The 13,706-nt window shown below is 44.3% G+C and overlaps 1 protein-coding gene across 1 annotated transcript in view; it reads right to left on the minus strand.

The window, feature by feature from the left end:
- The window catches only part of NHLRC3 (NHL repeat containing 3), a 28,792-nt gene that overhangs the window by 8,194 nt on the left and 6,892 nt on the right, over positions 1–13,706 (minus strand). The window contains exons 3-5 of the mRNA XM_073613278.1: positions 13,538–13,693; positions 11,660–11,810; positions 7,310–7,510 (exon numbers count right to left, since the gene is read on the minus strand). Coding sequence (XP_073469379.1) covers positions 7,310–7,510; positions 11,660–11,810; positions 13,538–13,693 — 508 coding nt within the window. The remainder of the gene's footprint in view (positions 1–7,309; positions 7,511–11,659; positions 11,811–13,537; positions 13,694–13,706) is intronic.

Genomic DNA, 13,706 nt, shown 5'->3' on the forward strand with positions numbered 1-13,706 from the left:
AAATGGTAGCTTTTGACGCTGCCTGTCCTTTATTGGGACCCTCTGGCAGCATGAACAAAACATCCGTTTTGCAAATCTGAGCAGTTGCCTCGAGATAGGCCTTGACTGCTCTTACTACATCCAACGAATGTAGTGATCTCTCTTCCGGAGAACAGGGATCTGGAAAAAAAGGAAGGCAGAACAATGTCCTGGTTTAAATGAAAATCAGAAACCACCTTTGGTAAAAAAAACTAGGATGAGGGCGCAGTACCACTCTATCCTTGTGTACAATCAAATAAGGCTCTTTACAGGAAAAGGGCTGCTAATTCTGATACTCTTCTAGCAGAAGAAATGGCTACCAGAAAAATTAATTTCCTTGGCAACAAGACCAAAGGAATCTGACTTATTGGTTCAAAAGGCTGTTTCTGTAACACAGCCAGAACCAAGTTCAGGTCCCAGGGGTTTAGGGGCGCCCTAACCGGAGGATTAAGACGCGTCACCCCCTGCATAAAGTTTGAGGCCAAAGAATGTGAAGCAAGTAGCCGTTATAATAATACTGATAAGGCCGAGACCTGGCCCTTGATGGTACTCAAGGCCAGCTTCATCTCTAAACCCAATTGTAGAAAATCAAGAATTCTACCTATCACATATTTTCTGGGATGCCAACCCCTGGATTCACACCAGGATACATAAGCTTTCCAGACTCTATGATAAATCATTCTGGAAGCTGGCTTCCTTGCATTGATTAAGGTAGATATCACAGAACCTGAAAGCCCACGACTCTTCAGAACGTGGGTCTCAACAGCCAAACCCTCAAATTTAGCGTTTGTAAGGCAGGATGGAACACTGGACCTTGAGATAACAGGTCTGGGCGTACCGGTAGTGTCCACGGGGAACCCACCGTCATCCTTACCATTTCCACATACCACGTCCTTCTGGGCCAAGCGGGGGCCACCAGAAGTACTGACTTCCTTTCCTGCCTGATCCTGCGAAGAAGTCGCGGCAGTAGCAGAATAGGCGGGAATGCATAAATCAGTGAGAACCGATGCCACGGAATCACCAACGCATCCGTCCCACATGCAAGAGGAACCCTCGTCCTTGCCACAAATCTGTCCATCTTTTTGTTGAATCGGGATGCAAAGAGATCTACATCTGGGACCCCCCATCTTTGGCATATGTTCGAAAAGACGTCGGGATGTAGAGACCATTCCCCTAGAAGTAACTTCTGGCGACTTAAATAGTCCGCCTGCCAGTTCTCTATCCCTGGAATGAAAACTGCCGATATGAATGGTACATGCTTCTCTGCCCAGACTAAGATCTGGTTCACCTCTTTTTGAGCAGCTCGGCTCCTGGTGCCTCCCTGATGATTGACATAGGCCACTGCTGTGGCATTGTCGGACTTGATGCTGACCGGGCAACCTTGTAGCCTGATAGCCCAGGCCTTTAGGGCTAGACATACCGCACGGATTTCCAGAATGTTGATGGGTAAGGTCCTCTCTGTCTTGGACCATACCCCCTGAACCGCAGACTGTTCCAGAACTGCTCCCCAACCTGACAGACTGGCATCTGTTGTTACCACCGTCCAGGTAATCGGCAGAAAGGATTTCCCCTTCTGCAGGTTTTCGGGAATGAGCCACCAATTGAGGCTCTGATGCACCGCATGAGACAGGTGCATCGGAAAGTCTAATGCCTGAACCTTCTTGTTCCAGGCTGACAAAATACTGTGTTGCAGCAGTCTTGAATGAAACTGAGCATAAGGAACTGCTTCGAATGAAGACACCATCTTCCCTAGCAGCCTCATACAAAGGCGGACAGAAGGACCCTTCTTGGTCCTGACTGCCAGAATCACCTCCCTTAAAGCATTGATCTTTGTCTGAGGTAGAAAAACTTTCTCCTGGCTTGTATCTATAATCAGACCTAAATACTCCAGTCTTCTTACTGGTTTTAGGAAAGATTTTTCTAGGTTGAGGATCCAACCTAGGTGTTCCAGATACTTGACTGTGGTTCTCAAGTTCCCGTTCAAGGAGGCTACCGACCGGTCTATCAGTAGCAGGTCGTCTAGGTATGCTATGACAGCTATACCCTGAGCCCTTAACCTGGCCAGAGGAGGGGCCAAGACCTTTGTGAACACTCGAGGTGCAGTGGCTATCCCAAAAGGCAGAGCCACAAACTGGAAATGGCGCCCTCCTATCCCGAAGCGCAGAAACTTCTGATGAGCAGGAAAAATGGGCACATGCAGATATGCATCTCTGATGTCTATCAATGCCAGAAATTCTCCTCCCTGCAGGGTGGAGACTACTGTCCGAATTGATTCCATGCGGAAGGACTGAATCCTTAGGAATCGGTTCAGATCCCTTAAATCCAGAATGGGTCTGACATCCCCATTTGGTTTTTGGACCGTAAAAAGGTTCTGAAACTCCAGCTTGTACCCTAAGGTTACTGTGGAGATTACCCATCTGTCCTGGAAGTCCTCCTGCCAGAGCTCTGAGAACTGTCGCAGTCTTCCCCCCACTCGAGCGAGTGGGGGCGCCCCTTCATGAAGAGGTCTTAGTGTTTTGCCTAGTAGGCTTCTTCCCCCAGGACTTCTTTTGTTCCTGGGGTTGACTCGTGTTTCTGAACTCAGACGGAGGAGGCCATCGAGACTGCCTGGAGGCTGAAGCCCCTGGCACTGGGGAAAGAGTCTGTTTGAAAGAGGGACGCTTACTCTTCTTCTTGACAGGTAAGAGAGTACTTTTCCCACCAGAGATTTTCTTGATATAGTCATCCAAGTCTTCTCCAAACAACCTTGCACCACGAAACGGAAACCCAGCCAGCAGCTTCTTACATGGTGCTTCGGCTGACCAATTTTTCAACCATAGGATTCTACGTATATGCACCAACCCCAGTGAAAGACGAGAGGTTTGCATGATAGAATCTCTGATGGCGTCAACAACGTAACATAAGGCCGCAGGAAGGTTAGCCAACCCCTGGGCCTGCTGTTCAGGTAATACTTTGATAACCTCCTTAACATGGTCTCTTAAGTATTGACAGACTCCAATCGCTGCAAACTGCAGGTTGAGCCACTGAACCTGCCAAGGAAAAAACATCCTTCAGAAGGGATTCCATCTTTTTATCTACAGGATCCCTGAGCATCTGAGCATTGTCTACAGGACAAGTCAGACTATTATTTACGGAGGAAATGGCGGCATCAATGGCCGGTATTCCCCACATTCTAATAAACTTTTCTTCCATCGGAAAAAGTGTTGAAAACTTTTTTGGCGGAAAAAAAACGTTTGTCTGGGTGATCCCACTCAGAATAAATGAGCTTTTCAAGTAAATTATGAACAGGAAAAGCATGTGCTGTTTGAGGAGGCTTTAGTGACCTCAAAGAAGAAGAGGGTTCTTTTTTTTTTTTAATTGGAAAAAACATTTTACAATGTAGTTACTTATGCGAAATAATAAACATTACATTTTTACAGGCATTTTGTGTGAGATTCGTACAAACATGTTAAGGTACAAGGTTATGATGGTGAACACAGCCAGTATATAAGAGACTTCATATCGTTCCACTACCAATACATTTTTACTTGAAATTTACCTATTTTAGACTTTCATTAGAACAGTCATCTTTTATTTTTATCTAAGTAGGTCTGTCTAAAACTAGTACGAAAACCCCCTAAACGGGGCTTTATAGCAGCCAATAAATGCAAAGTGGATGGTCAAAAAAGTAATAATTTTATTAGTACAAAAAGTAGTATAAAACAGATGGGTTCTGACCTACAGAGTCAGGACATGAACTGGAATACAATGTTAACATTACAAGGGACAATGCCCGTAATTGGGAACAGTGAACAATACAATGTATTTGGTGTGTTGTATACACATAGGTCTATTACTGTTGAGTTTTATGTAGTGTTTGATATATGTTTACATCCCCACAGCTGACAACCATCCTCTGAAGAAGACCCAGTGAGGGTCGAAATGCGTCAGCATTTTAACACTTATGATCTTGTTGTCCCAAATACATTGTATTGTTCACTGTTCCCAATTACGGGCATTGACTCTGTAGGTCAGAACCCATCTGTTTTATACTACTTTTTGTACTAATAAAATTATTACTTTTTTTGACCATCCACTTTGCATTTATTGGCTGCTTTAAAGCTCCGTTTAGGGGGTTTCCGTACTAGTTTTTATGCATCTTGTGGGGTGCGCAGCCTTTTTGTCTGTACTCATATGAGTGTCCCTAGTTGATCACTAAGTAGGTCTGTCTGCGAGGCATTAGGGAGTTTTAAGCACATTTCTCCATCCTCCAACCATCTATCCCACACCTTTGAGTACTTATGTGCACATTTTCTATTGGCATAGACTAACTTTTTAAATGGCAGTGCATCATTAACATCCCTTTTCCATTGGCGTATGGAGGGAGGCTGAGCCTGCATCTATACCTTAGCTATGCCTTTACGTGCCATAAACAAAGTTTCCCTTAGAAATGTAGCATGGTATTTGTCGATTTCTAGATCTGGCAGAAGTCCCAAAAGACATAGTTTGGGCTCCGATACCACCGGGGATCCCATGTTATCATGTAAGAATCGGACAATCTGCTTCCAATATGTCTGTATGTTTGGGGAGCTCCATATGAGATGGAAAAACGTACCTGGTGCTGCGTGACACAAAAGGCATGACGGGTCGTACTACGGAGAAATTTTGCCTTTTTAAGAGTAGTCAAGTATGCTTTATGTATAATGTATATTTGTGTCAGTCTGTCTGAAAGCTTAGGGTATGTCAATCTGGTCCCTTCCATTATTTCATCCCAGTCTTCTTCCCCTATGGGGCCTATGTCTTTTTCCCATTCCATTTTTGCCTTCTGTGCAGTAGCATTTGAACTACTGTTTCTAATCTGTAGGTACAGTGTTGAGATGGTCTTGGGAAACAGAGGAAGGCCTAGTGCGTTTTCTTCCACTGAGTGAAGATGTAATCACGGCCATTAATCTCTCCTCTAAACCACTAATGGTTGAGGAAAAAACCTCCTGTGTAATGTATATAGGGGCTGAAGTGCTGGAGGCAAGTATAGCCCCTGACCCCAATGGCTCCCTCTGGCTAGCCGTCCCTGGCCCCTCGGGGGGGGATGCTGCAGAAAGGGGGTCCTCAGAACCCGACCGAGATCCATTAGAGTCTCTGGTTCTTGGGGTGTTTGAACCTCTTCTACCAATATGGCAAAGCAACAAGGTGGAGGTATCACAAAATGAACATTGACTGCTGAGCGATGTAGTCCGGCTAAAAGCCCTGCTACCAAATGCCCAGTCTGGTGTTACCTTAGTAAATGCTGCCTAGGAGAATGCCTGTGTCCCACCTTACATGCGACCGTCAGCTCTGTGTCCCTCCAAAGGCTGTGTGCATCTGTACAGAGTGCTTTAAATAGCCTGCAGCTGGCCTGAGTGGGCGTCTAAGCACCTGTGCTGACGCCCCCCCCCCCCCCTCTACCGCCCCCCCTCCCTCGAATTTCGAAAAAACGAGCGCTTCCCGCGCTGGCCGACCCTCCGGAAACAATACGGAGGAAGGCTGGGGGAGGGGGGGGGGGAGGAGAGAGGCCGGTAGTGATGGACCTGTACCTGTAACGGCAATGGCGGCGGCGGCGGTGCACAACCGCCTTTCATACACCTGTGGCCTCCCCCTAGCCTGGGTGGAACATTCATGAAGGAGAAATCCCCACATCCCATCCTACCTGGAGCCGGCCGGAGACGCTGTGCAGCGTGAGAACACTGAGACCGACATCAGCATGAGATGGTATGTGCTCTTGGCAGCCCCCGGTGGTCACAATAGGCATAGCATGCATTTACCTTAAAGGAGAAAACCTACTAGAATTAAAAAATTCGGTGGAATCTCCTCTTACCTTATCCAGCCGCAGGGTTCTGTTATACAGACCCAATCTTCACCTCTCACGGTGGGCTCCGTTTGAAAAAACCGTCAGAAACTGGGGCCCCCTACGAATAGGGAGATCCATAGTTCTGGGCCTGTAAAGCACCCGGCTAGAAATTAGGCTAGAAAAACCATTTTCTAATATGCGGGGTCCAGCTCTCTAAAAAGAGAAGCGTTATAGGTAAAACCTTGTTTCTTCGGACACGAGGCCCGGGTACCATCCAATTCGGCCACGAAAGGACACTTTGAATGGATCCGGTCTGCGTGGCTTGCCCCAGTATAGGATATAGGATCTTCCCCTTGGAGCTCAGCACAGGACATCTATACACGTCCATCACCTAAGACACTGGCGTAAAAAACTGAGGTATCCCTGCAAGGGGAGGGATTATATAGGGGGTTGAACTTTCTGATTGGACACTGGCACACCCTATCACCAGTGATACCCTATATATAACCCATCAGTAATTACTGTGGCTCTGTGTCCTGTGATGTTTCGAGAAAGAAAACAGATGTGAGAAAGCTGCATTAGGCTGTTTCCACTATTGCGTCCCCAAAGTCGCGTGATTTACACTGCGACTTTACTATGCGATTCCTGATTGCGATGTCATGCGACTGGTGAAAACCATGTGAGAACAAGTCGCACCAATGTCGGAACAAAGTAGTGCAAAAACCTTTTCTGGAGTCTCTGCGACTTGAGTCGCACCAATTAGAACGGGGACCATTGAAATTCATGGGTTTTGACTTGTCATGCGACTTCACATGTGTCAAGTCACACAACAACTCGCAGTAGTGGAAACAGAGGCTTACTCACAGACTTCTTATACTATTCAGGGATTCCAGCTTGTGTGATCTCTGCACCTCTGTTCCAAGCGCCACCTACCTGCCAAAGCCATTTTGAGGGGTATTACACTTGCAGCTGGATTAAGGTAGTCACACACCATTCGATTCACTCAATTCCATCGATCCGCCCATCCACAATATACAGTGTACAGTGTGGATGGAGGAATCTCCACTGCATGCTATTGTATGGACAGCAACTGTCCGGCGGCAGCCTGAATACCTGAACAATGACTGCATCTCATTGGATTTGTTGATCCGGGTGGTGCTTGCAAGGCCATCAACATTGTGCATTTTGTCCGAGTCGGCTGAAATTCTAGTCATATATGGCAAGCTTTATAGTACATAAAGCCTGTTCTGTTTTTGTTATGATGTATCAGGGGGCAGAGCTGGGCACAATGGTGGGTAAATGCTATCAGTCCAGTCTCCTAGAGCTATAAGAAACCTTTGAGTGATACACTAGAGCCAAACCAACCCATTTAGAATGTTGGCCTTTACTAAAAGAACTGTGACCTGTTTGGCTTTGGTAAGGTCAAACATTTGTCTATGCTGGCATGTAATCATGAAAAGTGTAATAAAGACAAGTAATAATCTGTACCTTTGGTAAGCATAAGAAGTCTATTGTTAAGCCCGCCATCACCATCCACTATATACACATCTCCGTTTGTTTTAACGAAAATATCTGCAGGTTGATCAAACTGGAGTGGACTCAGACTTGACCCTGCTTTGCCTAGGGTACCAAGGACTTTAAGGAGCTTTCCAGACAGTGAATACTGTTTTATTGTATGCCCATACTGTCCTGTAGAAAGTTCAAAGGGACAATTAAAAGAGAATACAGTATTATTCATTCACAAAACTAATATATTTACATTGCAAAGACTTTCTTAAAGCTGAACTCCAGCCAAACTGGTAAACGATATACAAAAATACATACATGGTAACAGTTTTACCTATCGCAGGATTTGTATTTCTGCTCAGTTCTGAGATTTACACAGCTCAGCTTTGCCTGGCATGGAAACCTAATCTTTGCTGCAGTTTCGCTTTCACTTACAGGTCCCCTGTCCACCCTGTGACTGGACTGTTAAAAGGATAAGTTTACTTTTTGGGGGAAAAAAAATAATAAATGCACAAAATAAAAAAAAGCAAAGTGCTCCCTGTCCTCCCATGGAAAGGCGAACGCGCGCATGCAAACAGCGATCGTCCCACACATGGGGTATCGCGGATCGCGAATATCAGATCATGGCAACCTGTAAAGGCTTTTAAAGCGTTGCCTATGGATAGTAAAATTTACATCGTTTGTGGTCATTGCACGGGCGTGCACAATTTTAAAGCAGCTGGGGTGGGACACATTTAGATGGGGGGGGCGTTTTTAGGGCAGCACAAAACCAAAATACACCACTGGGCTTACTGTGGGGAAGTTTATGGGGGTGGATGGTTAAGGGAAAGGGATTTTGCTTGAGTAAAGGGAAGTTTGCTACATAGGTAGGAACCTTCACTGGTATTCCTTGAGGGAGATATATTTGCTGTGGAGAGTTGCTTTAGAAATGGGGGCTTGTTTTTGGGGAGATATTTGTTTTAGGGAGGGGGAGGGAGGTGTTTTGGTGCGGAGTTTCTTATGGGGGATTTTTGCTGGGGCAGGATTTTTGCTTGGGGTTGAGAGGGAGAATTAGTTCTTGGTTGATCTGGGGTGGAATTTTTTTTTTTTTTAGAGGGGGAGAGTGATTCTTGGGGGGGAGGGTTTGTTTTTGAGGGGGTTCTACTGGGAGAAGATTCTGCTTGAGGGAGGAGAGGGTTTTCCTTGCCTGGGGTTGAGAGGGGAACATTTTTGCTAGGAGGTGATTTTTGCAGGGATTGGGTTAACTGAGGGAAGGTGGGGTTTTTCTTTGGGAGGAGAGTCTTGCTTTTCTTTTTTTGGAGTGTAGTTTTGCTTGAATGGGGAGATTTTTGCTTTTGCGGAGTTGCCTGAGGAAAGAAAGGGTTTTCTATTGGCAGGAATGTTTGCTTAGTGTGAGAATTAAATTCTAATGGCAGACATTTGTACTGGAGGTGGGGGTGGGGGATATTTGCTATGAGGGAGAAGTTTTTGCTAGGGACGATTTTGCTTGTGATGGAGGGATGTTTGCCTCTTAAAAGCAATCTCTAATTGAATGAGGTACAAAGCGTGACATCACCATCCTGCCTCTCCATCCCGTCCAATCAAAGAATGCATTTGTATGGCGTATACGTACTGTAGTTATGTTTGTCCAAGCTGAACCAATATGACTACCTATAAAATGCCATACTTGGAATTCTTCTTTAAAGCGGAGATCCAGGCTCCTTCAGAAAAAAAATACTGTAGCTGCTGACTTTTAATATTAGGACACTTACCTGTCCAGGGATCCCGCGGTGCCTTCACCCCAGCCGTTTTTTCCATCGGCTTTCGGGTGCTGCTGCCACCACATTGCATCTAAGGGAAATCTTGCGGCTTCACAGTCGGTTCCCTACTGCACATGTGCGAAGCATGCTGCACTTTCTGAATGGCCCGGCGGTGGGGGCAGGAGGAGGGAGGCCAAACTTCCTGGTGATCTCGCCTCGTCCAGATACCAGGTATTAACTATATTTATTGTTTATTTATTTTATTAATACAGGTACTTATATAGACCCGTCAATTTATGCAGTGTTTTACTTATATATTGTACATTCACATCAGTCCCTGCCCTCAAGGAGCTTACAATCTAAGGTCCCTAACTCACCTTTATACATACACATAATAAGGCCAATTAAGGCAGCAAATGCCTGTTTTGATGATCATTTTCTGTGCAATCTAGTCTTTCACTGAAGAATTTATAAGGGTCCTTTCACACAGGCTTTCCGCCCGACGGACTCCTTTTTGCTCAGCGGGGGATCGCTCCACTGATCCCCGCTGAGCAGGTGGATGATAGGTCCATCTCCACTCACTGTGCTTAGACAGACCTGTCAGAGTCCCGCTCTCCTCTATGGGAGATCGGATGAAGATGGACTGCCTGTCCATTTTCATCCAATCCCATCCTCCAGGTAGGGAGGATAGTGTTTCCATCCGTCTGGAATTCACAAACAGGATCAGATCTTCTGACCCCCCTTACCCCCCCACAATGGCTATCTTCCGGTGCGGCACTCGTCAAGAGATCCGACTACATCTGCCCTTACCACCCCTATCCTCCATTTATAGAGGCTGTATGCTTCCATAAATGAAAAGCGATCTATAAATAGAAGATGGTTAGATAAATGAAAGGTCCACATCCAGCACTCATAGATCGCTTTTTATTCATGGAAGCAATAGTACAGCTTCTATGAATGGAGAAGGTGGGCGGACATAGTCAGCACTCTAGAATAGATGAATGCATATCACAGATTCCTCGGCTCATTCACCCCCGCAGCACTGGAAGATTATGGCTGTGGGGAAAAATCAGAGGAATGAAGGTTTTAACTAAAACCTCAGCCAGCAGCATGAGGGCCACCTCGCACTGACTGCAGGTAACATCCCTTGTGCCAATTTAAAAGAAAAAAAAAAAAAAACTGACTATATTTAAAGCGTTTTTTACCCCAACACTTCATATTCCTGATATGTGGCTGCTGTACCGTGTACTTGTATGAGAAAGTATCCTGTTCTCTTTGTATTGCTTCCTTTGTGTGAAATCCCTGGTGTTTCTGCCAGTCCCTCTGCTTTCCTATTAAAAACTGAGCACACTAAGCAGGAGAGCCATCCACTGGGAAGCTCAGTGTGCTGCTGCTTCTCCTCCTCCCCCCAGCTCTTATGCAGCTGAGAACAGAGGGAATGTGATCACTTATAAGATATATATATATATATATATACCCTTTTTTCCATTTTTTTATATCTAAACAAAAATGTTTTGCCTTTCATTTCTATTTTAAACTGAATGGGTTGTTTTACAATGTGATCGTTTATAATCCCTTTAAGCTTTAAATGTGTCCCCATTCTGTTTATGTACAACTGTGCAAAACTCACATACCTAAGCAGAACTTGTAAATAGAGACTACAGAGAATAGGAAGTAGCAGACCAGCATCATTAAATTGTCTGTACATGGAAGAGATGTGATGGTTTGGAAATCAATTAGTCTGTACAGACTGAACAAACAGATTGAAATGTATTTAGGTAGAATGGTAGAAACATAAAAACATCTAAAGCTGCACATACCAACCTGACTCTTTGATCTTTGTATGATCTCCTTTAAATTCATCAATAGCTGTGCAATGTGAGGGTCTAATTAAAAATCCATACCAAACCAAATTAAAGTTCCATTTTAAATTTGCTAAATACATTCCAGGAGCATCATAACACCCAGTGTGCAAAGTCCTACAAATCTGTTTCTTTTTGAAATGTTTTCAATCAGCAGAGAGCTTGAGCTTTGCTGATTGTAGAGCTAAAGGTCTGACTCAGTAAGGGGAGTGTCAGACCTCTGCAGAGAGAACACTGTTTCCCCACATAGAGCAAGGGTCCCACTCTGAAACTAATGCCAGGGGAGAGGCTTTTCTACTCAGGCTGTGACTGCTTTAGAAGTAAAAGGAATTGTGAGATAATAAATACCTTTTGTTTTGAAACACTCAAAATGTATTTAATTCATTTAAACTGAAGGTTCAATTGGGTTTTTATTCAGGTAGGCTCTCACATTACATAGCTGTTTCTATTGAGACTGCGCAATCAGACTGCAGTGTTTGGCCAGCTTTATTGATTGAATAAAGGGATTGTAAAGTGTGTGGCCAGCTTTACAATATGTAGGTCTCCTGGACATTCCTACTGGCCACTAACGCAGCTTATTATAGTAAAGGGCCAATAGGAATGTGAGAGGTCCAGGAGGTATCTGTAACAGCAGGCTGTTGTAGGCATGTCCAGGCACCTATAGGAAACTGCAATTTATATTTGCAACAGCTTTATTCATTTAATGAATCAGTTCCAATAAATGATATTACCATGACCAACATCCGTTATCCATATAGATTGCTCATTCGGATTAATTGCTGCAAAAATACCATGGGGCATCTCAAGTGTGTTAGTATTCCAGGATTCCTTAAAGTATCCTTCCTCTGTGAACACCAGAACCTTGGATACATTGTCCCCTCTCTAGAATAAAATACAACATGTCAAGTAAGAAGAAAAATGGGTCTAAATGGACCAAAACATGAGTATGTACATGGATAGACTCCCTCTTCACTGGACCTCCAATACATGCCACCTTACTAACATCTGGCTTCTATAGTGTGATGTAAATCAGAGAATGCATCAAGCTATGCTTGTTCTTTCCTTGGCTCTAATCATGTGCTTAAAAAAAAAAAAACACACACCTCTTCCATTGGAATCCATGCGTCCGGTGCCCTGCATGTTGATCTGGGGGCTGGACGCATGGACGGGGGGCGGCACCCCTGTGCCCTTTATGGAGCAGTCACCACTGCGGAATATAGAAAGTAAAAATGTCTACTGCGTTGTCTCAGAAGGCTTTACAATGCTGTGATCCAGCTTCATGAAAATATTGCTTCAAAGGCCAACTCCAACATAATTTTTTTTAGCAGTTTCTGGCAGAGTGGAGCAGGTTGGCTCCTCTGTCAGGCATTTATTGCTGTTGGGAAGATTACTGCTCAATTCCCACCCCAACGATGCAGGCACCCCAACGAGGCAGGGGTATCAATAATAGCCTCATGGAAGTTAAGTTCTCCTCCAAATTTTAGCTGCTGTTTGTGTTTGCATTAAAGGGTAACTCCACTTCCAGGGGAAAAAAATTAGCAAACAAAAAAAAATATTATAGCGTATACAATTGTGATACAAGTCATATTGTAAATGATTGTTATTAAAAATTACCTTTCCTTTTCAATTTGCAGCGCTGTAATTTTATGTAAAATACAATGCAATATGGCTACCTGGAGGCGTTCTGCACACAGATGATGTAAATAAAACCCCCCAGAGTTGTCATTTCCTGCTTGTATGATTGGCTCACTGATTTTCCCTGATTTTGCTCTAAGATACAAGTCAGATTTCAGGCATCCCCTGCAACAAAAATGTCATTTTTGGTGATATACTCCCTAAAGGAAATCATGTCTAAGGCCTGGATCACACCTATGCAGGTTGCAGTTTGCATATTCCAGGTGCATTTTGCATTTTTCAATACTCATTTTTGGTCCATTAAAGTCCATGGAACCAAAAACCAGAAAAAAGTCCCTGGCCCTTTCCATGAACTGCATAGATGTGAATGTAACCCAAAGAAAACCATGGTAATTGGACTGTAGTGTGTTTCTGCAAAACTGAAAACGCACTAAAAAATGCATAGGTGTCAACCAGGCCTGCATTGGTTAATGCACTAAAAAATGCATAGGTGTGAACCAGGACTGCATAGATGTGAACGTAACCCAAAGAAAACCATGGTAAATGGACTGTAGTGTGCTTCTGCAAAACTGAAAATGCACTAAAAAATGCATAGGTGTGAATGTAACCCAAAGAAAACCATGGTAAATGGACTGTAGTGTGCTTCTGCAAAACTGAAAATGCACTAAAAAATGCATAGGTGTGAACCAGGCCTTAAAGGATGCAGGCCCCGCCACTTTCTTCATTATAGCCCTGCAGGTGCAGCAGCTGACTGGTGATTATAAAACCACTCCCATACAGATTCACTGTGCACATGGCCACAAACAAACAGCTATTTCTTCAGAATAACAAAAGGTAGGAATCTACAACAAAGTTTGTTAAAATCCTTGCAATGTTAACTGCATCCAATTTGCATAACTTGTAAGTGTGATTGGCTTTCAATGGAGCCGGTTCACACATGAAAAGGGTCCTGAGATAGAACAAAGTTAGAGTACCTGAGCAACATAAACCAATGAATTTTGGTGATCCACAGCAACATCATAGGGAGTGCCGGTGAAAAGGCTGGGATCTCTTGGCCACCCAACATCCAGCTTGAAAAGTTGCTCTTCTCTAGTTCTTGATGGATAGCCAAAGAATAGTCTAATCCACACCTGAAAATAATGA

The sequence above is a fragment of the Aquarana catesbeiana genome, linkage group LG02 (assembly GCF_042186555.1).
Source record: "Aquarana catesbeiana isolate 2022-GZ linkage group LG02, ASM4218655v1, whole genome shotgun sequence".
Taxonomy (NCBI): Eukaryota; Metazoa; Chordata; class Amphibia; order Anura; family Ranidae; genus Aquarana; species Aquarana catesbeiana.